General features: G+C 35.4%; 1 protein-coding gene across 1 annotated transcript in view; it reads left to right on the top strand.

Moving 5' to 3' along the window:
• Rock2 (Rho associated coiled-coil containing protein kinase 2) overlaps window positions 1-26320 on the top strand; it is a 136431-nt gene that overhangs the window by 23990 nt on the left and 86121 nt on the right. The window contains exon 2 of the mRNA XM_077791974.1: window positions 25872-25953. Coding sequence (XP_077648100.1) covers window positions 25872-25953 — 82 coding nt within the window. The remainder of the gene's footprint in view (window positions 1-25871; window positions 25954-26320) is intronic.

The following is a 26320-nucleotide window of genomic DNA, read 5'->3' as shown; positions in this document are numbered from 1 at the left end:
ACTGTTTCAGTGAATAATAGTAATTGAAAAGATAGTACATGCAAAGTCTGAATCAGTTTCACTGTAACATGTAGACAAAGCATATATATCATTCAAAATAGGTATAAAGTAAACCTCAAATCAGAAAACATTTGTAGTGGTGTTTTAGTTGGACTTTGAAGAACATTATTGTTTCTGTGAGCTGCAAATTATTGACTGAGTAGTTTTTCCAGGTTATTGTGTATATGGGTGGGTGGTTACCAGTTGGATCAATTAGGTATTAAGAACAATAAAAATTATTTAACTTCATTTAATGTGATGGTTTTTGTTTACTGCATGTAGATCAAACCTTCTAACCTATATTATTTTCCTTCTCTTTCAAGAGCTTCCTTTTGTTCAGCTTTATTGTTATAATTGACAAATTGCATGCTTAAGGTGTGCAACCTGTGTGTGAGAAAAAAAGAGAGAATGCTTTTTACTCAACAGTATATTACCCTTTTTATATTTGTCTATTAATGCATTTAAATCTTAATAGTTTTAGTATTTCATTGCTTGGATAAATTGTTTAGCCATTAGCCCTACTAAAGGAGTTTTTTTTTTTTTTTTTTTAAGAGAGTGAGAGAGGAGAGAGAGAGAGAGAGAGAGAGAGAGAGAGAGAGAGAGAGAGAGAATTTTTAATATTTATTTTTTTAGTTCTCGGCAGACACAACATCTTTGTTGGTATGCGGTGCTGAGGATCGAACCCGGGCCGCACGCATGCCAGGCGAGCGCGCTACCGCTTGAGCCTCATCCCCAGCCCCCTAAAGGAGTTTTGAGTTATAATTACTTATATCTGGTTATCAAAGGATGCTGTTAAAAATATGTATTTGTGTAGATTCTAGAAAAAATGCTAAAATCTATTTTCCATTTCCCATATTTCTTTGATTAGCATTACATATTTTTATAACAAAATAATAGAATTTTATGTTTGTATTGAAAACACTTGCCTTAAAAAGTTGTTTTGGTGTTTGAGGGGGAAAGTGAGTTTTTTTTCCTCACACCATAACATGCACTAAAACTCCAAGTAGTTACAGGAGATAAAGATAAAGTGAAAAACCATAAAAAAATGAAACTGCAAATTCTAACCTAATCTAAATATAGTTGAAATGAAAACAATTGTAAAGAAAAAAATAATTTTTGTTTGCTGAAAGAGAAATCTAAAGAAAAAGGTAAAAGAGAACAAACTGAAAAACCATATGTCCCAAAATACAGCTTTTAAAAAATATTTTTAAAACTAAAAAGAGCTTTTGTTTTTTTAACTAATGTTTTTAATATAAAGAGCTTACACAGATTCACCATAAACTTTGAATATCTAAAATAATTGTTAAAAGATTTAGATCATTAAACATGCAAATGACAAATACAAATAATGCTTAGAATTTTAAAAAACTGAAAATAAAATGTCAAGGAGAGATCTTTTTCTCCTATAAAACCAAAAAAAAATATTTAGGCGGTGGTAGCATCTGCTACAGAGGAGAATAAATTTGGCATTTGTTCCCTGCAGGTCAGAATATTTCTTATTAGTTAAAAAAGAAACAATGGACTGTTTTTTGCAGTTTTAGGTTTGCAGAAAATTGAACACATAGTACAGAGTTCCTTCTCCCTTCTGTGTTTCCACTGTGGCTAACATTCTACATTAGTGTGGTCCACTTGTTACAGTTGATGAACCAATCATACTTTCTTGTTAACTGAAGTCCATAGTTGCTTTAAGGTTTGCTTTTTGAGTTAGTTATACATTTCTGTGGGTTTTGTCAAATGCTTAAGGGATCATGTACCCATCATTACAGTACCATACTAAATTAAGAGTTTCTGTGTCCTAAAAATCATCTGTGTTCTCTTTCCTCTCTTTGCCTATCCACCATCCCTCAAGCACAGATCTCCATATCTCTATAGCTTTGTATTTTCCAGAGTGTCTTACTAATGGAATTACACAGTGTGGAGTCTTTTCAGACTGGCTGCTTTCATTTCACATAGATATGCATTTAAGATTTCGTCATGTTTTTTGTGGCTTGATATCTCATTTCTTTTTATTTCTGAATAATATTCACTTACAACAGTTTATTACTGTTTATTACTATTACTACTAGTAATAGTTTATTACTATTCAAGGATACCTTGGTTTCCTCCAGTTTTTGGCCATCATAAAACTGCTGTAGACATCTGTGTACAGGTTTTTGTGCGACATAAGTTTTCAGCTCATTTGGAAAATACCTAGGAGTATGAATGTCAGATCACATGATATGATTATCTTTAACTTTGTAAGAAACTGTGAAATAGTGTCCATACCTTTGGAATTTCTACCAGTAATGGATGAGAGTTCCTGTTGTCCTATATCCTTGTCTATAAGTGGTATTGTTGGTTTTTTGGATTTTAGCCATTCTGATAGGTATATAGTGGCATTTCACTTTTTTTTTAATTGCAGTTCCCTAATGACATGCACATACTTTGTAAAAAATAATTTTATTGTGATAATTTGCATGTAATAATATCACATTTTTAAATGTACAGATTGATGGGTTTATGACAATATTATCTATGTACTCACCACCAAAATTAATGTATAGAATACTTTTTTTCTGATTTTGTAAAATTAAAACAAGGCAAAATTGGGAAAAAAACACAATAAAAATAAACAAGAATATTTTTATCATCCTAGAAAGTTCCCTCATGGCCTTTTGCACTCTGTCATGTCCCCCCCACCCCAGTGGCAACCATTGATCTTTTCTGTCACTGTAGATTTATTTTGTCTGTTCTATAATTGCATAGAAATTATGAATGCATACTGTTTTTGTGTCTGGCTTCTTTTACACAGTACATTCACCCACATTGTTGTGTGTATGCATATCTACCAAGACTTGTGCTTGGAGGGAAATCTTACTTTGACAAGCTGGTTAGTTAGTTTGTTTCATTTCATAGATTCTGACAGGAAACATACTTCTAGATTAGAAAGGAGGGACTATATTACTCTGGGAAACACTCGCTAGAGTTGCATGTTAGGGTTGGTTCCCTGTGCTCCAAGGATCATAGGACACCCTGAGGATGCTTTTGCATGTGCCGGACATTATGTTACAGGAGCAGGGTATTGAGCTCCAGAAACCTGCCATTTATAAAAGTATGTAAAGTAAGTAGAAATAAATCTGTTCTTTGCCTTTGGTCTTGAGTGTAATTTTACTACAGTAAGGAAATAAACTGTATGAATTTAGTCATTTGAATTTTGAGATGGCTCAGCTTATGATCTTTTTTTTTTTTAGTTATAGATGAACACAATACTTTTATTTTATTTTTAATTTTTATGTGGTGCTGAGGATCCAACCCAGATGCCTTATTTGTGCTAGGCAAGCGTTCTGCCACTGAGCTACAACCCCAGCCCCTTATGATTAATTTTGATACAATTCTTTGGGGTTGTTTTGTTCTTTTTTGTTTTCTTTTCCTTTTTTTTTTTAGACAGGGACTTCTATGTCCCCCAACATGTGTGCTGTCCTCCTGCCTCAGCCTCCCAAGTAGCTAAGAGTACAGGTCCGTGCCACCATATTTGTGTATTTTGGGAGTTCTATGCAATATGAAAAAAATGACACTCTTAACTGTTTTTGAAGGCAGCATTGTAAATGTCAATTAAATCAAGTTTGATACTGTTGATAACTTTTTTATTTATTCTCAGTTACTGAGAAATTTACTAAATTTATTCACTGTGGTTTGAATTTTTGTGTTTTTCCTTTTCTGACCATTTTGCTTGATGTATTTGGGAAGCATTTTTTAATACAATTATAGAATGTTGTAGAATGATGTCCTTGTTTCTGTTTCCTTAAGGTATGCTTTATTTGGTGTTTCTTCTGATTTTAAATAATTTGTTCATGCATTTATAACTAGTATAATTATTGCCATGTTTGGGTTTAACTGTTTTAAAATTTGTCCCACTTTTCACATGTTTCTATTTCTCTTCTCATTGCATTCCAGATTATTTATTTATTATTATCATTTTATCCCTTCCCTTATTAACATGTTTATTTCATCTTTTTTTCTCTTAGGGTGGTTTCCTTAGAGATTTTTTACCAGACAACCGTGATTTATTACAGTCAGATACAGTGGTTCTCAAATTGTTACACTCTTAAAAACATACACATACTCTTGGCCAGGCTTGGTTGCCCCTGTGACTCAGGAGGCTGAGGCAGGAGGATCACAAGCTCAAGGCCAGCCTCAGTAACTTAGTGAGGCCCTAAGCAACTTAGCAAGACCCTGTCTCAAATAAAAAGGGCCAAGATGTGGCTCAGGAGTTAAGCACCCTTGGTTTCAATCCCTGCTACCAAAACAAAGCAAAACAACAACAACAACAACAAACCTCTTTATACTTAAAAAAAAGGAGGTGGGCTGGGGATGTGGCTCAAGTGGTAGCGCGCCCGTCTGGCATGCGTGCGGCCCGGGTTCGATCCTCAGCACCACATACCAACGAAGATGTTGTGTCCACAGAGAACTAAAAAATAAAAAACATTAAAAAAAATTCTCTCTCTCTCTCTCCCCTCTCTCACTCTCTCTTTAAAAAAAAAAAAAAAAAAAAAAAAGGAGGGATGGTGATTGATGTTTGGTCTTGCCCCCTTCTATATAGTATCTTGCTGTCATGTTCTCCTGGACTCAAGTGATCATCCTATTTCAGCCTCTCAAGTAAATGGGACTACTGGTGTGTACTCTTGTGCCCAGGTTGGGATAATGTCTTCTGTCATAATGCTGACAATTATGCAAGAAAGAAAAGTCAACATTATTACCTGGTGACTTAGGAGAATAAAAACCTTATAAAATGAGATACTACTTATTAACCATTTTGTGTATAGAAACCATATGTTTTCAGATTTTTGGATTATATTTTTTCTTCAACAGTTTTATTTTATAACACTGTATACTAATTGAAAACATTGTGGTTATTTTAGTATAGCCTTGATAGTTTTTCAAGGAAATGTGGTAATAAAATACCAGAAATCTCAGTTGTATTTGTCTTGTTTCATACCACTTCATTTTAATGAGTTAGATGCCATTGGTTTTTTTCCCCCCAAGAAAACTTAATTTCTGCCTGGTCGAGGTAGTACATGCCTCTAATCCCAGCATTTTGGGAGGTTGATGTAGGAGGATCACAAGTTCAAAGCCAGCCTCAGCAATTTAGGCCCTAAGGAACTCATCGAGACTCTGTGTGTGTGTGTGTGTGTGTGTGTGTGTGTGTGTGTGTGTGTGTGTATATATATATATATATATATATATACATATATGTATATATATATATATATATATATGTATATGTGTGTGTGTGTGTGTGTGTGTGTAATATATCTCCTGGGGATGTGTTTCGATTACTTTGTATTTTTCAGTCAAGTCTATACAGTTAATTGTTGTCTATCAGTATTTGGATGGTTTATACTGTACTTTCCGCATGATATTGGTAGGTATTTCCTTGCTGTATTAACTGACTGTAGTATTACAGCTTCGCTTGCAGATGGAATCGGTTTGCTCACTAAGCTCCTTAGAGCAAGGATATTAGCTTGTTCATTTATGTTGTAGACAGATTTGTTGAAATGGTATCCCAGATCTCTCAAGTTAATAGTGGAGTTATTTTATCTTTTTCAGTATTTGTTTTGTTGGTTGAGAAGGTAAACTTATTTTATGATTGTATCTAAGTTCTTTGTGTTCAAAGAATTTTATGTACATTTTTTTAATTTTTATTTTTTTAAAAATATTTATTATTTTAGGTGTAGATGGACACAACACAATGCTTTTATTTTTTTATGTGGTGCTGACGATCGAACCTGGGTCCTGCCTGTGCTAGGCGAGTGCTCTACCGCTGAGCCACAATCCCAGCCCCGAATTTTATGTACATTTAATCATTTAATAAGTTTATATTTATTAAGCAACTACCCCGTAGTTTTGGTCTTGGATTAGCCCTTGGAGAAATAGCAGTGAACAAACCAGATTTGTTGCTTGTTAATTTGCACATTAATGAGCAGCCAGATAATAATGATTGGGCTAAGTGTAGGTGAGATATTGCTAGGTGGTAAGGAGAAAGTGAAATAAGGAAAAGCATACAAAACAGTATTAAAAGTGTACGAAGTACCATCTTACTGAAAAGATGACTTCCAAGGAAAGATCTGGTTAAGTAGGAGAACTAGCCATGAAGATACAAGGATCTCAGTATTCTGGACTGAGGAAAATAAAGTGTTTTGAGTCCATAACTAGCCTGGTATTTTTTTTTTTTTTTAAGATTCTTATTTTGAAACAGTTTTGGGGAGGGGAACTAGGGATTGAATCCAGAGCCTTGTGCTTGCTAAGCAAGTGCTGTTTTCATTTGTTTTTTTTTTTTTTTTTTTTAAAGAGAGAGAGAGAATTTTTTTAATATTTATTTATTTTTTTTTTAGTTCTCGGCGGACACAACATCTTTGTTGGTATGTGGTGCTGAGGATCAAACCGGGCCGCACGCATGCCAGGCAAGCGCGCTACCGCTTGAGCCACATCCCCAGCCCTGTTTTCATTTGTTGACAGAGTCTCCCTTGGCTGTGCAGGATGGCCTTGAACTTGCTGTCCTCCTGCATCAACCTCTTGAACAGCTGGTATTATAGGCATGTGCCATCATGCCTAGCTTGAAACAATTAAAAACTTCTGTATGTACTTTACATAGAGTCTCCTCCATTCAAGTCTGTGCGTAATTAATTAATTAATTTCACTTCCTTCCCAGGGCTGCCTTTTCCATTGAGCTACATCCCTAGCCCCATTTTTAATTTTTTTTTTTTTTTTTTAATTTTAAGACAGGGTCTTGGTAAGTGGCTTAGGGCCTCATTAAATTGTTGAGACAGGTCTTAAACTTGTGATCCTCATGCCTCTTAAGTCACTGAGATACCAGGCATGTGCCACCATGCCTGGCTCTAAATAATTTCTTCATAGAAAAGAGTGGAATCCAGCATTGTGCATCTCATCCTGCTCTCATATCTCTAATCTCCTTCTATCTGGAACATTTTTGGAAAATACTTTTTTGACCTGCATGCCCTTGACAGTTTTGAACATTAAAAGTCATTATCCCTGAATTTGGGTTTGTCCAGTTTCCTGATGATTAGATATCCAGGATATGTATTCTTGCCTGAACTGTCAAAGAAACGATGTTTTGGATGGCATATAATTTATCCCATTATTGATGGTGTTAACTTTGATCACTTGGTTAAAGATGGTATCTGCCAGATTTCTAGTTAGTTCTTTCCCTTTGTAAATTATAGTAAGTAGTGTTTTGTGGGGAGACACTTTTTTACCCATTAGTTTTAGCATGCATTGATGTTTCCCACCAAATTTTGGCTTTAATGGTTGCCAAATGGTCATATTCTGACTGAATTATTCCTTCTACATTTGTTAGTTAGCTGTAATAAAAAGAACATATTTATAATTTATATCATTCCTTTTACATCAAGAATTTCTGTTTTATTCAATGGGTTATACTCCATTACTGTCACTTATTGTTATGCTTAAGTTCTAGATTTGGGGCTGGGGATGTGGCTCAAGTGGTAGCGCGCTCACCTGGCATGCCTGCGGCCCGGTTCGATCCTCAGCATCACATACAAAAAAAAAAAAAAAAAAGATGTTGTGTCTGCCGAAAACTAAAAAATAAATATTAAAAAAAAACCCTCTCTCTCTTTCTCTCTCTCTCTCTTTAAAAAAAAATAGTGTATAGGAACGCACTTTAACAAAAAAAGTTCTAGATTTGCCACTGGGAGGCTTTTCAAGCTGGTTTTTATGTCCTTTTGCATGCCACCATCAGCCTGTCTACTTAAAATAAACAACTTTTATCTTGAAATAATTAAAATCACAGGATGTTGCCTCAAATAGTAAAGTCCTGTGTACTTTTCACCCTATTTCCCCTAATCTTACATTACTATAGTATGTTCTTAAAACCAGGATATTGGGATAATCCATGTATGTATAATTTTGTGTCATTTAATCCCCTCTGTGCTCTCTTTTTAACACGAAATGGTGCTGGCCCATCTGGTTATTTTCGTGCTTCAGCCTTTGAAACACCCATTTCTCTAAGGAGCCCTAGCTCCTTCTAGTGGAGAGTAGTATTTTAAAACAAAGATGTGAATGCTAGGTAGGCTCATTGCTGTTGGTAAATCTCTGTACCCAGGACCTTTCCAGTGGTAGTGTACACTAAATCTGTATTTTTGTAGCTGTCTTTATATATTGAAATCCACGAGTTCACGCTGGTATTTCCCATTATACCCTAATACTATGTGATCGTTCTAACCTATGCCCTCATATTTGCGCTTCTTTTGCAACAATATGAGTTGATCACTGTTATTCTGTAGTTAACTGATTTGCTCTGTTCCTCCATGTGTAACCAGTCTCTCAGCCCCGACAGGGCTGTGGTGATGCTCTAAATGTTTCTTCTTGTTAAGGCCTTGGCTGCTACTGAGCTACTGTCTCCAGTTTTACTCATTCCCTGTACAGGGTCCCTGTTGTGATTTTGAAACCTTTACAAGGTCATTGTGGCTGTATCAAAATAATTTAGAGGGAAAGCAATAGTAAATGAGGTTAGATAGTCCAATGCTAGGGATTTGATTATTATTTTTCAATGAATTGGGAAGCTGTTGGAGATTCTCAGAGCAGAGGAGTGATGGAATCATTTTCTTGCGTTCCATTGAAAATAATCACCTTTTTTGCTACTGTGACCAAAAGACCTGATAAGAACAATTTTAGAGGAGGAAGAGACTATTTACGGCTCACAGTTTCAGAGGTCTCTTCATAGATTGTCAACTCCACTGCTCTGGGCTTGAGGTGAGGCAGTACATTATGATGGAAGAGTGTAGATGAGGAAATTGCCTCAGGACATGGCAATCAGGAAGCAGAAAGACCTCTCCTTACCAAGGACAAAATATAAACCCCAAAGGTATACTCCTAGAGACTTTCCTCCTCCAACCACACCCTACCTGCCTATAGTTGCCACCCCATTCATCTACTAATTAGGTGACATCGCTCATAATCTGATCATTTCACATCTGAACATTCTTGCATTGTCTTACACTTGAGCTTTTGGGTGACACATCATCTAAACCATAACATAGGGCACAACTGGAAATAGGGAGACCTGACAGTAGCTATTTGCAGTAATTCAACCAAAATGGTGGTGATTTGTCTGGGTGGTGAAAACTCTTGGAATTCTGGATTCATTTTGAAGACAGTGCAAATAGGATTTGTAGGTATTTGAATTTGGGCTTTAGAGAGAAAGAGAAATTAAGCTTTTGATACCCAAGTTGTTGGTCTTTGGATTTGGAAGGATAGAATTGCCACTAATGGATGTGAAAGACTGAAGGAGAAAATGGTTGTAGTGAGAAGGGGTAGGGCATAGTTTGGGACGTTGAGAGTCATGGGTCTTGAATTCAGGATTTTGAGTGGAATAGAAGGTATGAATTTATAAGTCATTAACACATAAATGGTATTTGAAGACATGAGGGAAAAAATGAGCTCCATGGATTTCCTTGGATTTAGAAGAAAAGAGTCCCAAAGTCAGAGGAGAAAGCCATTAAAGGAAACTGAGAAAAGGCAAACCAGAAAGATGTGTGGAAAACTGCATTTTCAGCAAAGCCAAGTGGAGAAATTTTTTTAAAGAAGTAGATAATGAAGGACTGTCCAAAGATGTTTATGGGTCAAATAATATGTTAATTGAAGAAGGATCATTGGGTTAGCAGTGTGTAGGTTATTGAGATGTAGTTGGTGGGGAAGGAGCTGACTTCTAATGAGAATGGAAGGAGAAAAGATAAAGATAGGTAATTTTTTGAAGGAATTTTCCTGTAAAGAGGAAGGAATGGGATGATGGCTGTATGGAAAATGATTTCAAGAGATTTTATCAAGAATTAGAAAAATATGTTTCCATGTCACTGGCAACAGTCAAGAAAGGAAGAATAAAGAGATGAAATGAGGGTGAGGAACTAGAAAAATTGTTATAGTATTGTTAGTTGGCAAGAGGAGAAGGGAGATTTTAATGCATAGATGGAAGCATTGCCTATAGCCAGGACTGTGTGTTCATAATGGCCTGAAAGTAGAAAATATGGGCACAGATGCAGGAATCTGGATAGGTTTAGTGATGAAGGCAGATTTAGCTTCAGAGGTGCACGTATTGAGCAGAGAAAGAATTGGATAACCAGGAATATGTTTTTTTCTGGGAGAGTGTGAGAGGGGTGAAGGTGTAAGAGGCTGTGAAATTCAAATTATGTAAAACTGAGCGTGAGAATGGAGAGAATGAAGTAGAGTAGAAAATGATAGAATCTGGATAGAAGGTCCCTGTTGGGTTGAAGGTTGTCGGAGTTGTGGTATTAGTGAGCTGGAAAGATGGGAGATGGTGTAAAAAGAGGAGGATATTTAAAATTGAGACTATGGAGGTGGGTGTTGCAGTTATTGGTCATGATAAGATTGAGGACACCACCAGAGTAAATGTCTTAAGATATTGGGAAGGTACCTACAGATACAGTGGTGTCATAAGAATCATGATAGAATTGGTGCTGGAGAGAGTGACAGTGAGCAAGGAGCCAAAAGACTGAGGGTAGTGAGTCCAGGGGATGGGATCCTAGATGACTTAACAAAAAGTGGAGTGAGTCACTGACAATTCAGGAAAGTAGGAAGAAGAATGGTTTAAGAGTAATCTGGAGGAGCAAGAAGACCTACCCCCCTGTGGACTCCATCATTTGAGAGGGTTGTAGAGCAAGGCAAGTGGAGTCATCAAGGGAGAGAAAACGGTATGAAGCTGAAAGTTTTCATGATCATATTTTACCTCATCACAAAGGATTGAAAATATTTCACTACATTTTAGCAATTTATTATCAGTTTTCCAGTATTGATGAGATGACAGATGATGGCATTTTGGGATGTTTAGGATTTAATTTCTTAGTTCTGAAAGTTTGTGTAGTGAATGAATTTTATGTGTAGTACTTTATATATAGTTCCAAGACAGTTTTGCATTTCAAAGCACCAGATCTATCAGTGGTGACTGTTTCAAAGGTTTTCCTTAAATATTGTTATTACAGAAGTAATTTGTCATTGAAAATCTATTATATTTTCTTTAGTTATTTCTTCATTTTAACAACTTCTAATACATATTTAAGCTGATGAGCTTAGAAAATGTGTGTATTTCCTTTCAGTTGGATAGTAAACCTTTTTACTGCACAATTATTTTACTCATTTGTTTATTTTTTAAAATTTTTTTTGTGTACCTTTCAAAGGTGTTTGTCATCAAGAAAATTTACATTTTTCTACCATATTGTCATATATTTCAGTCACTTAAAAACAGTATAGTAAGAAGAACTAATATTTCCCAGTGCTGTCTTAATTATTTTTAAAGGATCTTTTGATGTTAAAGAAGTAAAATAATATAAAAACTAAAACAAAAGAATTATTTAGAATATTTATCATTAAATTTAATGAAAATTAGTAAAGTACTTGAAGGAATACAGGACATTAGATGTCTTCAAAAAATTATTGAGATTTGTTTCCATGATTCTATTGTCTAGGTTTTAAATGCCTTGCTAATTGTGGCAGTTTGGGCTTTGTTTGATCTTAACATGAAATATGAATTCTTAAAAAGTTTTGTATTCTGCAAAAGTCACGTATCATAAGTAACAGGGCTTATTGGGAAAAAAAGGCTAGTATCACACTGTGTAAAAAACTGCAAAGCTTTTAGCCAGAAGAGTAACAAAATAATACTAGTTCAAATAAAAATCCTAGCACAGTTAAATCTATTAGCATTTGTACTCAGCTTCACAGATATGTCAGTGACTGTAGCCTTAATTAAACCCTGAGGATGGAGCTTTTTTTTTTTGAGATTTAACCCTGTGGAGGTCTTCATTTCCATAGTGTTCAGTTACCTTTTTTTTTTTTTTAAACAAAGAAGAAATGTCTTCTTGTTATCTTCATCTGCACTTGATGTCTTAATGTCATGAACTCTGTATAGGGGTTTTGAAGTCACTGTTTGTGCTATAGGCTGGCACTTCTGCATGGTTTCTGACTTTTTAAAACATTTTTTTTAGTTGTGGCTGGACACAGTATATTTATTTATTTATTTTTATGTGGTGCTGAGGATCGAACCCAGTGCCTCGCACATGCTAGGTGAGCACTCTACCACAGAGCCAGGACCCCAGCCCCACTTTCTGACTTTTTAATGCCTTTCTATCTTAGGTTACTAAAGTTTTTTCTTTCATAAGAATGTATTTTACGTTAGTAGTGATTATGGATGCAATTCCTTATTGCAAATAGACAGCATTTGTTTTAGTCAGCTTTTGCATCACTGTGACCAATACCCTACAAGAACAAGTTAGAGGTGGAAAAGTTTATTAGGGGCTCATGGTTTTGGGGGTCTCAGTCTATACAGAGGTCTGACTCCATTGCTCTGGGCCCAAGATGAGGCCATATACATTACAAGGGAAGGACCCAGTGGAAAGTTGCTGAGCTCATGGTGGGGTCAGGAAAGAAGGGGTGGGGGTGACTTAAATACATACTTTAATGATTACATACTTTATATTCATTTTTTAAGTGGCTTTGTTGAAGTGTAATTAACATAATAATTGTATTAGATTGCCTTTCTAAAACTCATCATTTTTTAATTTCTAGGGGAGTGGAGAGAGGTTGGACAGACATTTTCAAAAGGCTTTACATTTGTTTGTTTATTTGTTTAGGAACCAGGAATTGAACTCAGGGGCACTTAGCCACTGAACCTCATCTCCAGTTCTCCCCACCCTCTTGTTTTTGAGACAGGTCCTTACTAAATTGCTCAGGGCCACCCTAAATTGCTGAGGCCATCTTTGAACTTGTGATTCTCCTGCCTCAGCTGCTGAGATTATAGGCATGTGCCAGTACACCTGGCCTTTTTTCCTAGTGTTTGAGGTGTTTAAAAAAAATCCTGCAATATATGGAAGAGCTGTTGTCTCCTGAGTAAGGATGAGGGGTACCTTGCTTTTATGTTTTCTTTTGAGTATGGAATAATTTATGACTATTTTTGAATTCTATAGTTGTATGTGTTAACAACCAGGCTGGGGTTGTGGCTCAGTGGCAGAGCGCTTGTCTCACACATGTGAGGCATTGTGTTCGTGTATATCTAAAAAACAATAAAAATAAACAACAAACAAAGAACCCAAACAACAACTGTTTCTTCCTGGTGAAGCATTCTTCATGGTTCTTAGTGGTAGTTGTATGGATGATGAAAGAGCCCCTTCTGGTTACTAGTTATTGCCGCAGTTTGGCTGGGCACAAAATAACCGAGCCACCACACAGCCTTGTAGGTTCAAACAGCAACCTTTATTCCTGAACTCTCACCGGCACTCTACACATACACACACATCCCGGGAACACTCTGCCTCCACCGGCTCTGTGTGCCAATTCTCTCAGAACCCCGTGAGAACTCAACGGGAACTCCAAGGTAGTGGGCCCTGGAGGCAGCAGGATCCGCCCTAATCCCGGGGAGCAGGGTCACCTTTCAACCGTTCCCAAAAATGCCAGACGTCATTCTGACTAAACTGTGGCCCCCAACAAGTTATGCTGCTTTTTTATTTCTAACTTTCCTGTTCTAGTGGACTTTTTAATGAGAATTAAGAGAAAAAGTGGCCTCTTGCTCATTACAGTATGTGCTCTATAAATGTTAATTTCCCATTTTAATCTGTGGTCACACATTTTTAACCTTTGATTATCATGTAAACTTGATTTGTAAAAGTTCTAGATGTACTTTAATAAATTCATTGATTAGATTTACTGTTTGACAAGAAAATTGAGGATTATATCTCTGGGTATAAAGTGATGTTGGAATGTTACTAGTGACTTTTTATGTGGGACAGAAAATGAAAAATTAATCTCTAGTTTTCAAAAATGTTAATAACTCCAGAGATATATTAGATTTTAATAATTAGGAGAGAGAGTTTGTGTGTTTGAAATTCCTTTAATTCCATTTCAGATTCCCAAGTAGAGCAACTGTGCACTTCTTATTCACAATTGCTGAAATATATTAAGGGTTGTAAGAAACATTTTCTTTACCTGAAAGATGTGAACCAAAGTTATAAGGTATGTGAGTCCACACTACTCTCCCAGCACTTCAGACACAAATGAGGATTTTTAGAAGTATTGGAATAGTAAGTCTCTATAATAAAAACCTTCACTGAAATTAGCAAACTCAAGGGTGAGTTGTTTATTAATTTTTATCTCATACTTTTCATATTAAGGAGACAACTTATTAGATAAAGTGTGTAAAGATACCTAAGCACAGTGATGGCATACAGGTTTTAAAATACTTTCCTGTTATTTGCTCTTTGATGTTTTTATCTTGTCAGTCAATTCATTGTTGTTCAGTGTATCTCAAACAGTCTTTGCTAATAAATCATGTCTGTATATGAATACATAAAAGTAAATTATATGTATAAATTTGTGGGGAGGGGTGGGGTGGGGTTCTGGGAGTGGAACCTGGGCCTTGTGTATGCTAAGCATGTACTCGACCACTGAGCTACATCCCTACCCCTTACGTGTACAATCTGAACACCCACAGCCAGGTCAAGAAACAGGACTTCACCACTACTCCAGAACACCCCTTTTCTTGAACTATTCACCACCCATTGTATTTTTCATGAATTTTATATTCAGATTTTTAACAGGTTAAGAAAATCACATTTGCTCTTAATCACCTATGTTTGAATATCATTAATTAGTAAGAAATGGGATATGTCAGCCATTTCTTTTAAGAACTTTAAAGTTTTTCACATGGTGAACCCAACATGATGTGACAGTAGTCCAAAAGTTACAAAATAGACTTAACAAAAATATGTAGACTATATATGAATAATATTGTATTAAAGGAAGCAGAAAATTTAAATGGATGGAGAGATCTACCTTGTTCTTGGATGGGGAAAAGGTCACTTCTCAAACTAATCAAATAATTTTTTGTAAAGATCCCAATTCAAATGATATTCAAAGAGGAGAGAGAGAGGGAAAGAGTAGGGAGGAGGGAGCATGTGACTTGGAGGCAAAATATAATGAAATGTATTTGAGGGTAAAACACGATGTGGTTTCAATAGAAATGGAGAGCTGAATAATTTTTTCAAAAGTCTAAATTTATCAAAGCTGTGTTCCATAATACCTTAGATCTTGTTCACTTTGATTTTACTACTTTGAACTACAAAATTAACAATAAAAAATAGTGGAATAAAGGGAAAAGATAAAAACATTACCCCATCATATTATTATAATCGTTATATTCAGTTTTGCTGCATTTCTGTTAACATTTTTTCATAATAAGTGTTTTTCCCTTAAGTGTATATGTGTGTGTGTGCATATATACATATATTTTGGGGGGGGGGTACTGGTGATTGAACGCAGGGGCGCTTAACTACCAAGCAATATCCTAGCCCTTTTTTTCATATTTTATTTTGAGACAGGGTCTCACTAAGTTGCTTAGGGCCTCACTAAGTTGCTGGATGGCTTTGAACTTGTGATTCTCCTGCTTCAGCTTCCCGAGTTGCTGGATTATAGGTGTGTGCCACCTTAAGTATAATTTTTTTTCTATACTTTTCTTTTAGCGTATCAAACTTGAAAGATATTACTTCCTACATAGTCTTTATATTAATTATCATTGTTAATGTTTAAACATAGCTATCATAAGCTTTGGTAAAATTTATGTTCTAGATTTTGGGTTTCTCAAGATTATAAATAATGTTGCTGTATGTGTTGTATACAATATCTTAGATTTTTTCAAAAATATATATTTTTAGAAGTAGTTGGATATAATACCTTTATTTTATTTATTTATTTTTATGTGGTGCTGAGGATCGAACCTAGGATCTCACATGCTAGATGAGCACTCTATTGCTGAGCCACAGTCCCAGCCCCTACAACCTCCTAGATTTTAATTGGCTGAAATAAAATTTCAAGCTGTATAAAGTTGAATTAAGATTGAAAATTACTTGAAAATGAAAGAGTTATTTAAATTGATTAAAATATAAGTACATTTGTTAAAAATAAACCAACCTTTGTTTTATTCAGCTTTAGAAACAGTACTTGACTAGTGTTGTGCTAGCTCTGTGATTTAAATATTACAAACATGTTGAAGATGAAATTTAAGGGAGGAAAATCATTTTATTTATGAAACATGAAATTATGGGACTGCTTTTGGTTTCATCTATTAGTATAAAAATGTTTAATTAGTGTAGATGTTAAAATAAAATTTAAAGTTCAAATCTCTTAAATTATATAGTTTTTAATTTCAAAGTGTTTAGGTGATACTGAAAATAATAAAATAACAATAGTAATAATAATAATAGCATTGAGTGAGTGATAGCTGTGGAGCACTGATTTTCTATATTTAGATTCTTGGAGATAGAAACTACATGGGCAGACTTCTTGTTATAAAATGAAACAGAATATTTTATTGGTCTAACTAGTTAAATAATTGACTAGAAACAAAGTTTTGGAGGACTGTTTGTTGTCATTTAGTGTGAATGTGACTAAATTGGTACACTAGTTAGTAAAGCCAGTCAGGAAAGCTTTGTTTATCTATTTGTCTTATCTTTTCAAAATTAAAAATATGCTGGAGTAGCTGTGTTGCCAAAGTGGCTTGCCTATTGGCTGCCTCCTGCTGATCCCACAGAGATCCAGCAGACACTGTTGCTTTGCATTTAGTTGGCCATAATCAACTCGAGCATTCTTAGTTATACTAAATACACTTTGCAGGAAAAGCTTCAGTATGTCCATAAAGTGTAGGTTGTTCTGCTGTGAAGTAATCTTGTCCTCCTGGGACCCCTTCTCTGGTATAAAGAGATCCTGCTACCATTGTACTTAGAGTACTGCTATTGAATCCTTTGGCATAAGAGAAAGATGATGCCAAACTATATTATTATTACTGTAACCTAAAAATATGGAGGCGTGCAACTTTACTGTTTTTTGTGTGCTTTGAATGAAAACATACAATAAAATTAGGAAAACTAATAAGACCAGATTTTCTTAAGTATCTGATTTGTTATATTTTGCTGGGTGCAGTGGCACATGTTGGGAAAAAGTATAACGGCAGCCACACCCCAGGAAAAAAACTAGAAAATGGCGACTAAGGACCTTCTCTTCCTATTTTCCCCTTTCTTTTACTGGCGCGAAAAGTTCCCACCAGCGCCAATTTCAAATCTCACTAGCAGGAAACCTTAGCCCCAAAAAGAACTAATTTCGTGGGCTTCGGAACTGACATCTGGAGGAACTTACCAATAAATGAGTGACCCGTCATTTACCTAAGCCCTGCCATCTCTCCTTAGATCTGTATTAGCCCACAGCTTTTTGTAATAAAGTGGAACTCTCCCCGGACGTTTCTTGCATGGAGGAATTCTTTCAGCACACACCTGTGATCCCAGCAACTGAGGTAGAAAGATTGTGAGTTCAAAGCTACCCTCAGCAACTTGGCAAGACCATATCTCTAAAATATATAAAGGGCTGGGGGTGTGGCTCAGTGGTTAAATGCCTCTGAGTTCAATCCCTGGTACCAAAAAAAAAAAAAAAAAAAAAGAGTTATTTGTTATATTTTGAATGAGCAGATTTTTTTTAACCCCAAAGTCTATCTATGTGTGGTATTTAATTTTTTTAAAATATTTTTTTAGTTGTCAATGTACCTGATACGTGATGCTGAGAATTGAACCCAGTGCCTCACACGTTGTAGGCTAGCGCTTTGCCACTGAGCCACAACCCCAGCCCTAATTTTATAATTATAAACATGAAAAATACTTTTAAATGTTTGATTCACTATTAAGTATTAGGATAGCAATTCTAATTTTATCTGGCCAACAGTTTCTCAGTTGAATACTAATGCTATATTAGGAATAAGACTGAGGCCCGGCACAGTGGTGCACGCCTATAATCCCAGCAGCTCAGCAAGCTGAGACAGGAGGATGGCAAGTTCAAAGCCAGCCTCAGCAAAAGCGAGGTGCTAAGCAACTCAGTGAGTGAGACCCTGTCTCTAAATAAAATACAAAATAAGATTAAGACAAATACAATTTGATCTTAATTCATGTGTGTCTAAATATACTAGATTGTGAATGGTACTTTGATATTTTCCCATTGGCTTAATATTTTAGAATAAATAAGTTAGAACTTAATTAAAATATTACTTGAAGCAGCATGGAGCCTGACTCTGCTGCTTTTTAGCTGTGTAGTTCTGGAAAACTAAGTTTTCCAAGCTTGATTTCTACAATTAAAAAATGATGATCATAACACCTACTTCCACAGTCTGCTGGGAAAATTAAGTAAGTTGATGTTATGTAAAGGCTCTGGCATCATTCTGATACCAGGCACTTTGTGTAAACAGCAGCTGCTTTGGTGTTACCATCAATATAGCAGCACTATGACCATTAGAACTGTAATTAACTTACCTTTAATTCTTCTAATTCTCCTTCTAAAACTTTGATCAAATCAAGAATGTGATTCTTTGCACATCTTTAAAATGTTTTGTAGTTAATGACTCGCATTGTAGAGGTCAATTCTGTAAGGAAAGTATTTTAATGCAATGTTAAAAATTAATATAAAAATCCGTGGTGAACAAAATATCAAATTTTTAAGTAAAGCAGGATCAGGAAGAGTACTTGCTGAACCATACTGACATGTCAGGCAAAAAGGAAGCAGCAGTAATGCTGGTCCCGATTTGCCACACCGAGCCTTGTTAGAACCTGAGGCACAAGGAAAGGCCCCAGGACTTTTTCTGTGCCACCTCTTGCTGCCCCATGAAAGTGTCTCCCAAACTTCCTTCTCCTATTTCATCCTACTCCACACCTTGCTTAACTATTTAAATAGTCAGGAGAACTGTTCACCAGAATGATTGTGTAGGTTAGTATATCTTGCTTTGCAAATGGGGATACCAGAAATCAGGTGAAGTTACTTGCCTAGGGCCTTACTGTTGAGAGCCACAGCCAAGTCGGAATGGCCCCTGGCATTTTGCCAGAAGTAATGGTTGAGAGGCGAGCCATTAAGATGATGATAATTAAGTTAAGCTGTGTATAATTGCTGTGACTAGATGATCCTGGATTGAAACAGGCTGTGTATTCAATTGTATATAGACCCCTGCTGTCCGGCCTGGGGCGCACACTACTTTGGAGTTCTCACGGGGATTCCTGGGGAGTTCGCTGAGTTGGTGAGGTTCCGGGGGAGGGAGTTCCGGTTGGTGGTGGTGTTCCTGGAAGGGCCTTGTGGGGCGTTTGGGGGAGTCGGAAATAAAGTTTGTTCCTGCTGGAGTGGCTCTTGATTTGTGCCCAGCCAGACTGCGGCACCATTACAGCCAAGTAAGTGGCAAAACCAAGATGCTATAACCCAGGTTTCTCAGTTACTGTACTTTTTTTTACTTTATTATTTCTGAATAGAACACCTCTGTGTTAATTTATTTATTTTTACATTCATTTGATTTTTTTATGGCTACCATGTACTTGCTAAATAGAGTGTTGAAAAAATGAAAATACTTTTTTGAGGCAGCTCAGAAAAGGGACATTAATCTAAGGTGAGAAAAATGGAGAAAGCTTTCTAATGGTTGTTAAAAAAAATAAGAAATAATTAGCCAGGCAAAGGAGGAGGAAGAGTGTTCTCTGTAGAATAATAAAGTACATAGAGGTTTTAAAAAGATTAAAGACCAGTTGAAAGTGTATATCTTTCAAGGAGGTTCTACCTCCCCTGCAATGATTTCAGGTTTTAAGTAAGGTTTTGATATAATTTCCTTTATGGACATTTTTCTATTTCCTGTTACTTTATTACTTATATTCTTTGGAGGTAATAGGGAGTCTTCTGTGTATTTGAGATAGTAAGTTGCCCACACTGACCTTGAACTTGAGATCCTCCTGCCTCAGCCTCTCAAGTATCTGGGAATAGAGTGTCTTAGGAGCTGATTTTCCTAAAGCTGCGGGTAGCTAAAAACTTATAATTAAACAGGAAGTTTGTTCTTACACTTCTTTAGTTTCTCAGATTTATAATTGAGTTATTCTCCATAATACAAAATATATGAGACACTTGGACCTAATATTTTAAAAATTTCTTATTATGTTCTTGCAACTTTTTTCTTCTTCAAGCAAAGATCATCTTTTTTTATAAATATATTATTTTTTGCTAACAACAGGATAAATTTAGTTTCTCATTTAATTTGACCCACAGATCTTAGACCAGTGTATTTACAAAGTGATTTAGTATTATAAAATAAGCATTCAAGCTTTTATTCAACTGAGATTCAACTGCTAGCAGGTCAGTTAATGTAATTCAGAGTTTTCCAGGTGAAATATACTATTTAAAAATATGTAGAGTAAAAATTCAGGTTCAGAATTTACTATATGAGCAGGTAAGTAATAGTTTTAAGATTAGATTGAGCATCCCTAATCTGAAAATCTAAAACTTTTTAAATACCAACATGACCCACAAGTGGAAAATCTACACCTGACCTTATTCGATGAGAGTTCTAGCCGATACCCAGGCACATTAAAAATATTCAGGCCATATGTATAAAATGCATGACATTTTAAATGAATTTTGTGTTTAGACTTAGGTCCCATCTCCAAGATACTTCATTATATATATTAAATATTCCAAAATTTGAAATCCAACACTTCTCTGCTCCCATGGATTTCAGATAAGGAATGCTTAACTGTATTCTATTTGCTGATGATGGATTTGTTTGGTTTGACTCTTTTTAGTTTGTATTTGTATTTGGAGTTGTAATAATGAGAAAATATTATTACAAATTAATTTGCCAGCCTGGCACCATGGCTCATGCCGGGCACCGTGGCAGTAGCTTTCCCGTCTACTTGGGAGACTCAGGCAGAAGAATCTCAAGTTCAAGGAAAGCCTGGGCAACTGAGCAAGACCTTGTCTGAAAGCAAAAAACAGAAGGGACTGGGGCTGTAGCTTAGTGATAGAGTGCCCCAGGTTCAATTCTGAGTGCTGCAAACAAAACAAAACAAAAACCTGCATTGTTTCCCATTTCCTGGTTTCTTATCTGTACAGCAGATACATAGAAATATTTCTTATTTTTTTTTTACTGTTTTATTGGCTCAACTTTAAAACCTGTATTTTGTTTAGTGTTCTATTACATGAATAATTTATTAACTTAAGTTCAGTAATACATAAAGTAAAATCACCAGAAAATGCCAATTCTGTTATGGGTAAACTTGGGGAAGTTTTATAACTTCTGAGCTTCAGTTTCAATGCTCTGGGTGTAACAACAGTATCTACTAGGTATGTTGTGAGGATTAAAATGTTTATGTAAAGTAGGGCTTTGCTCAGTACCTGGTTTCTGTTATTAATCATAAGTGCTATATTAACCCATTTAATTTAATTGCAGTTTCTGATACATATACTGTAAAGCACAAGATACATAATTGATGGTCATATTGAATGCTAGGTGTTATTATGGTCTCTTAATGTGAATTCATAGTAACATCTTAAATGAAAAAGGTTTTTAAAATAAAAGTGCAGCAATTAAATTAAAATCATAGTGCTATGAAGATGGTGATTAGTAATTTGGAAATAATAAATTTGTTATCTAAATCATCCTTAGAAAAGTCACTGGTACATTCTGAATTGCTGAGTTCCTGTGCTGGGTTTCGTAGGTGTGCCAGACATAACTGATTTTGTTGCTCCCTCTTGCCAGGCTGTCTTCAGATGTCACACAGCAGTCTTCATTTGCTGCCTACTGGTTGCTCCTTTTTAGCACCTTCTTTTCATCAGTATTTTAATATTAGTGTTTCCTAAAATGTGGTTCTTGGTTCTTTTCTATTGGTCTGTAATCACTGCTTTGGCGATTTTGTTTGTCTTCTGCATGCTGGGGGCAGAGCTCAGGCCTTGAGCTTACTAGGAAATGCTCTCCCAGTAAGCTACATCCCCAGACCACACTTTTCATGACGTTATCCATTTTGTAGCTTTAAATACTACCCATATGCTGACAAATTCACAAATTTATGGAATTTTCAGCTGAAGGATAATTTGTACTGAATTTAACAAATTGAAAGCTGTGTCTGGCCCATCTACATACACAGTTTGATAATAAAGACTTGGGTGATAAGTTTTTTTTTTTTCTAGAGCCTTTTTTTTTTTTTTTTTTTTTTTTTTTTTTTTTTTTTTAAGGAGCTGAGATTTTTTATTCCAGATACTGGTTTTCCAGCAGTCAGTCTGATGGTGGTCACTCATCTCATAGAGGTCCTTTTAACCCTTGCTGCTGTCTAACTGGAAATCCAGTAGATCTACTAAAGTAGACTTTTAGTTCTTGGCATTTTTTATTCTGATCCTTGAATGTTTTCTGATGGATGGTTTTGTTTTGTTTTAGTAGGGCCATGACTTCTAAATATTCTCATCACTTCAGTACAGTTGGAAGTTTGGAAAGGGCAAATAATATTAATTTTCTTTTTGCTTTGAAAGTTTGAAGTCTTTTCCTGAGGTATTTTTATTCTTTTAAGGTTTTCTTTATCTCACATTTTTAGCATCACATTTTAAGCAATTACAGTTGAAATCCTATACACAGAAACCACTTATTGCCTAGGGTTTATGTGATACTGCATAGCAAAGGAAGGGCGCTGGCTACAAGGCTTCCAAGCAAGGCCTGCTGAACTGAATCTGCCCAGGGTGGATCTCACTGTTAGCTGTATATATTGAAAACCGTGCTGTGGGACTGCAAATTGGTGCAGCCAATATGGAAAGCAATATAGAGATTTCTTGGAAAATTGGGAATGGAACCACCATTTGACCCAGCTATCCCTCTCCTTGGTCTATACCCAAAGGATTTAAAAACAGAATACTACAGGGACACAGCCACACTAGTGTTTATTTATAGCAGCACAACTCACAATAGCTAAACTGTGGAACCAACCTAGATGCCCTTCAGTAGATGAATGGATTAATAAAAATGTGGCATATATACACAATGGAGTATTACTCAGCAATAAAAGAGAATAAAATCATGGCATTTGAAGGTAATGGATGGAGTTAGAGAAGATAATGCTAATTGAAGTTAGCCAATCCCCAAAAAAACAAATGCCAAATGTTTTCTTTGATATAAGGAGGCTGATTCATAGTGGGATAGGGAGAGGGAGCATGGGAGGAATAGACAAACTCTAGATAGGGCAGAGGGGTTGGAGGAGAATGGAGTGGGCATGGGGTCAAAGAATATATCACAGGAATTTTGGCACATTAATTGAACATAAATTTTCTCTAATTTTTTTCTACATTCAAATAAATTAAGTTCAGATAATGCTTTCCATCTTTAAATAAAATATTTTAATTAAAAAATGAAAACTGAAAGATTTTGCTTCTTTAAAAATAAAGTCTAAGTAGAATAAATGTGAATTGTAAAAATTAATAAACAAAATGTCTCAAGTAAAAATTAAATTTATAGTCGGGTTTGGTGGTACATGTCTGTAATCCCAGCAGCTCAGAGGCTGAGGCAGGAGGATTGTGGGTTCAAAGCCAGCCTCAGCAAAGGCTAGGCGCTAAACAACTCAATGAGACCCTGTCTCTAAATAAAATACAAAATAGGGCTGGGGATGTGTCTCAGTGGTCGAGTGCCTCTGAATTCAATTCCTGGTAGCTGCCCACTCCCAAATTTATAATTGTATGTGCCATCGCCTGTATTATTATCCTAATACCTAAAGTGAATACTACATTCATAATACACAATTGAAATAGTGTTTGATCTTTAAAAAATGGTTTAGAAAACAAAATGAGCAGTTAACTCTAATATTCCAGCTGATGAAACAAGTTCTCTGACTCTACATCAGTGGGGATATTATGGGAAAATATTAACTATTTCAAATTTTTCTTGGTTAGTTAATCTTCACATAATCCCATCTCTTTGAGATGTGGGGGAAAGAAGAATTCAGTCTCTTATTAATGTCAAGCTGAAGTGTTGTTTCAAAGAAAGTTTTCCTTCGTCTTCATTATATGCAAGAGAAGATTTTATTTATAATAGAGTTACTTACTTTTATTATTTTAATATTAATTGTTCATAGTTCATTTCTAGAAAGTCTTCGAGGAATATTTATACTTGCAATAGAAGATTTTTGCCTTGTTAATTTAAGTTTTTCTTCCTGTGGAGGTTAATAGAAGGTGTACCTTTCTTTGATTTGAAATTGTAATACAGAATATAAATTTGGATACATTTATAATATAAATAACTGAAATTTTACATTTAAACTTACTAAAATAGTATAATTATACCAGTAAAGATCTGTTGAGTTGGGTGTGGTGATGTACACCTGTAATCCCAGTGACTCAGGAGGCTGAAACAGGAGGATCACAAGTTTAAGGCCAGCAATCCGCAATTTAGCTAGGCCCTAAGTAACTCAATAAGACCCTGTCTTAAAATTTAAAAAATTGCTGAGAATGTAACCTAGTGGTAAAGCACCTCTGGGTTCAGTCCCCAGTAGACACCTCCCACCCCCCAACTCCTACCCTCACACCACACACATACCAGGTCGATATTTTGGCACTTAAAAATAGCCCAGTGTGCTCAATGCTGGAATCCTCCAATGGTCTTGTCCTGGGGAGGCGGGAATTGTCTAGCACCAGGAGGGAGAGTGGCTCTCAAAATGTGAATTTAATAATCCTGATTTGACTGGAAATTGGATATTTATTTTAAGTGTATTTTTTTTTCATTTCAGGAAAATCAAGATTATTCTGTGTCTGCATAAAATATCAATAGGATATAAATGATTTTATTATGATTAAAAATGATAATAGTTTTAGCACTTTTTTCTTTGTTATTACATTATATTTTCATAAAGTATTGGCATTTTTTAGTGAATGAAAATTAAAAATATGAAATGTAATGTAGTAATAAACATAGTGTGTGGAACTCTTCTAGAATTAGTAAATTAAAATCTCAAATTACCTTTCTGAATTTTACAGGTAGCAGTCCCCACATTTCTTCCTATCCTGGTCCCCCAAAGTTTTGTTTTCTTTGCTATTTTGTCTCCTGCAATCCTCCAGCTTCCTCCTTTACCCCACTAAGCTCCCATTATTTCTTTGAAAATTGAGCTTAGGGGTGTGAGTTGAATAGAGTAGACCTCTAAGATTTAGGTCTCATTCTACTGCTGCCTGTTTCCTGGGGGTGTGACCTTGGGCATATTAGTCACTTAATTTTTCTGAGCCTTAGTTTCTTTTATCTCTAAAAACGAGGATTTTTTTTCCTCCTGCCCATTTCAGAGTTATTTGGGGATAAGATAACGTATGAAGTAGTGTTTTAAAAATACCATTACCTCCTTAAGCACATCCACTGGGTAACCTGGGCCTTTTACTCTTTCACCTTTTTCATGCTCACCAAGTTACACGTATGTGCATTTTCCTATTTTGATGATTTAATGCATGCTCAATGTAAAATGTCTAGAAAAACAAAGAAAATAGAAATTCAGATAGCATATCATCCTTTTCTCTTGTTTTTAGCAGAAATTAATTTTGAGACTAAGCTCCCCAAAGTAAAGATACTATCTTACTATTTTTGGATTTTCTGTTCTTAGTGTATAGTAGGCCTCAAATTAATGTTTTTTAAATGAGTGAAAACTTGATGCAATTGTTCTTCTTTTTCTTTCAATTACAATCCCTTCAAACCCCCTACCCATCGCAGTAATTGGGCATCAAGCCCAAGGCCTTGTGCATGGTGGCAAGTGCCCTGCCACTGTGCTACTCCCCAACCCCTTAATCTTGGATATTCTCTGGCAGAGGCTAGAAAAACAGCTAACGGTTGGATATGGAGCTTTTGGGCAGTATATCTAAGTGGGTTGCCATTTATTTGTTGAGGACAATAAAATTCAAAGATTTTTTTTTTCAATGCTTGGAAATTATAAAAACTGTCCTTTTACTCTTTTTATTTATTTTTTTAACAGGATGGCTTAAATTCCTTGGTCCTTGATTTGGATTTTCCTGCTTTGAGGAAAAATAAGAATATAGATAATTTCTTAAATAGATGTAAGTGTTTATTACATATCTGTATTTTTGATGGGATTTGTGTTTCATTAATATTTTAGCCCATAAATTTATTAACTTGGTTAACCTGGGAACTCATTAACTTATTAAATTTTTTCTTAATTTACCATTTATTCTATTTAAAAGTAAGTACTCTTTGTTTTCAGAACAAAACTGTAGAACTAAATTGCAATATGTAATAAGTTCAAAATTTTGTATGTGTTAAGACTCTATTGTAGGACATGTTCCAAGAGAAGTTTTAAGATAAATTTCCAACTCGATAAGATTTTGATTTAAATTACACAGAAGGCTTAATAAGCTTTTTGTTTCTATAAATTTGGATATTTTGGTCTAATTAAGGAAAAATAAT

Source organism: Urocitellus parryii, chromosome 12, assembly GCF_045843805.1.
Source record: "Urocitellus parryii isolate mUroPar1 chromosome 12, mUroPar1.hap1, whole genome shotgun sequence".
Classification (NCBI taxonomy): Eukaryota; Metazoa; Chordata; class Mammalia; order Rodentia; family Sciuridae; genus Urocitellus; species Urocitellus parryii.
Note: the sequence above shows the minus strand (reverse complement) of the source record. Positions and strands in the feature narration are given on the sequence as shown.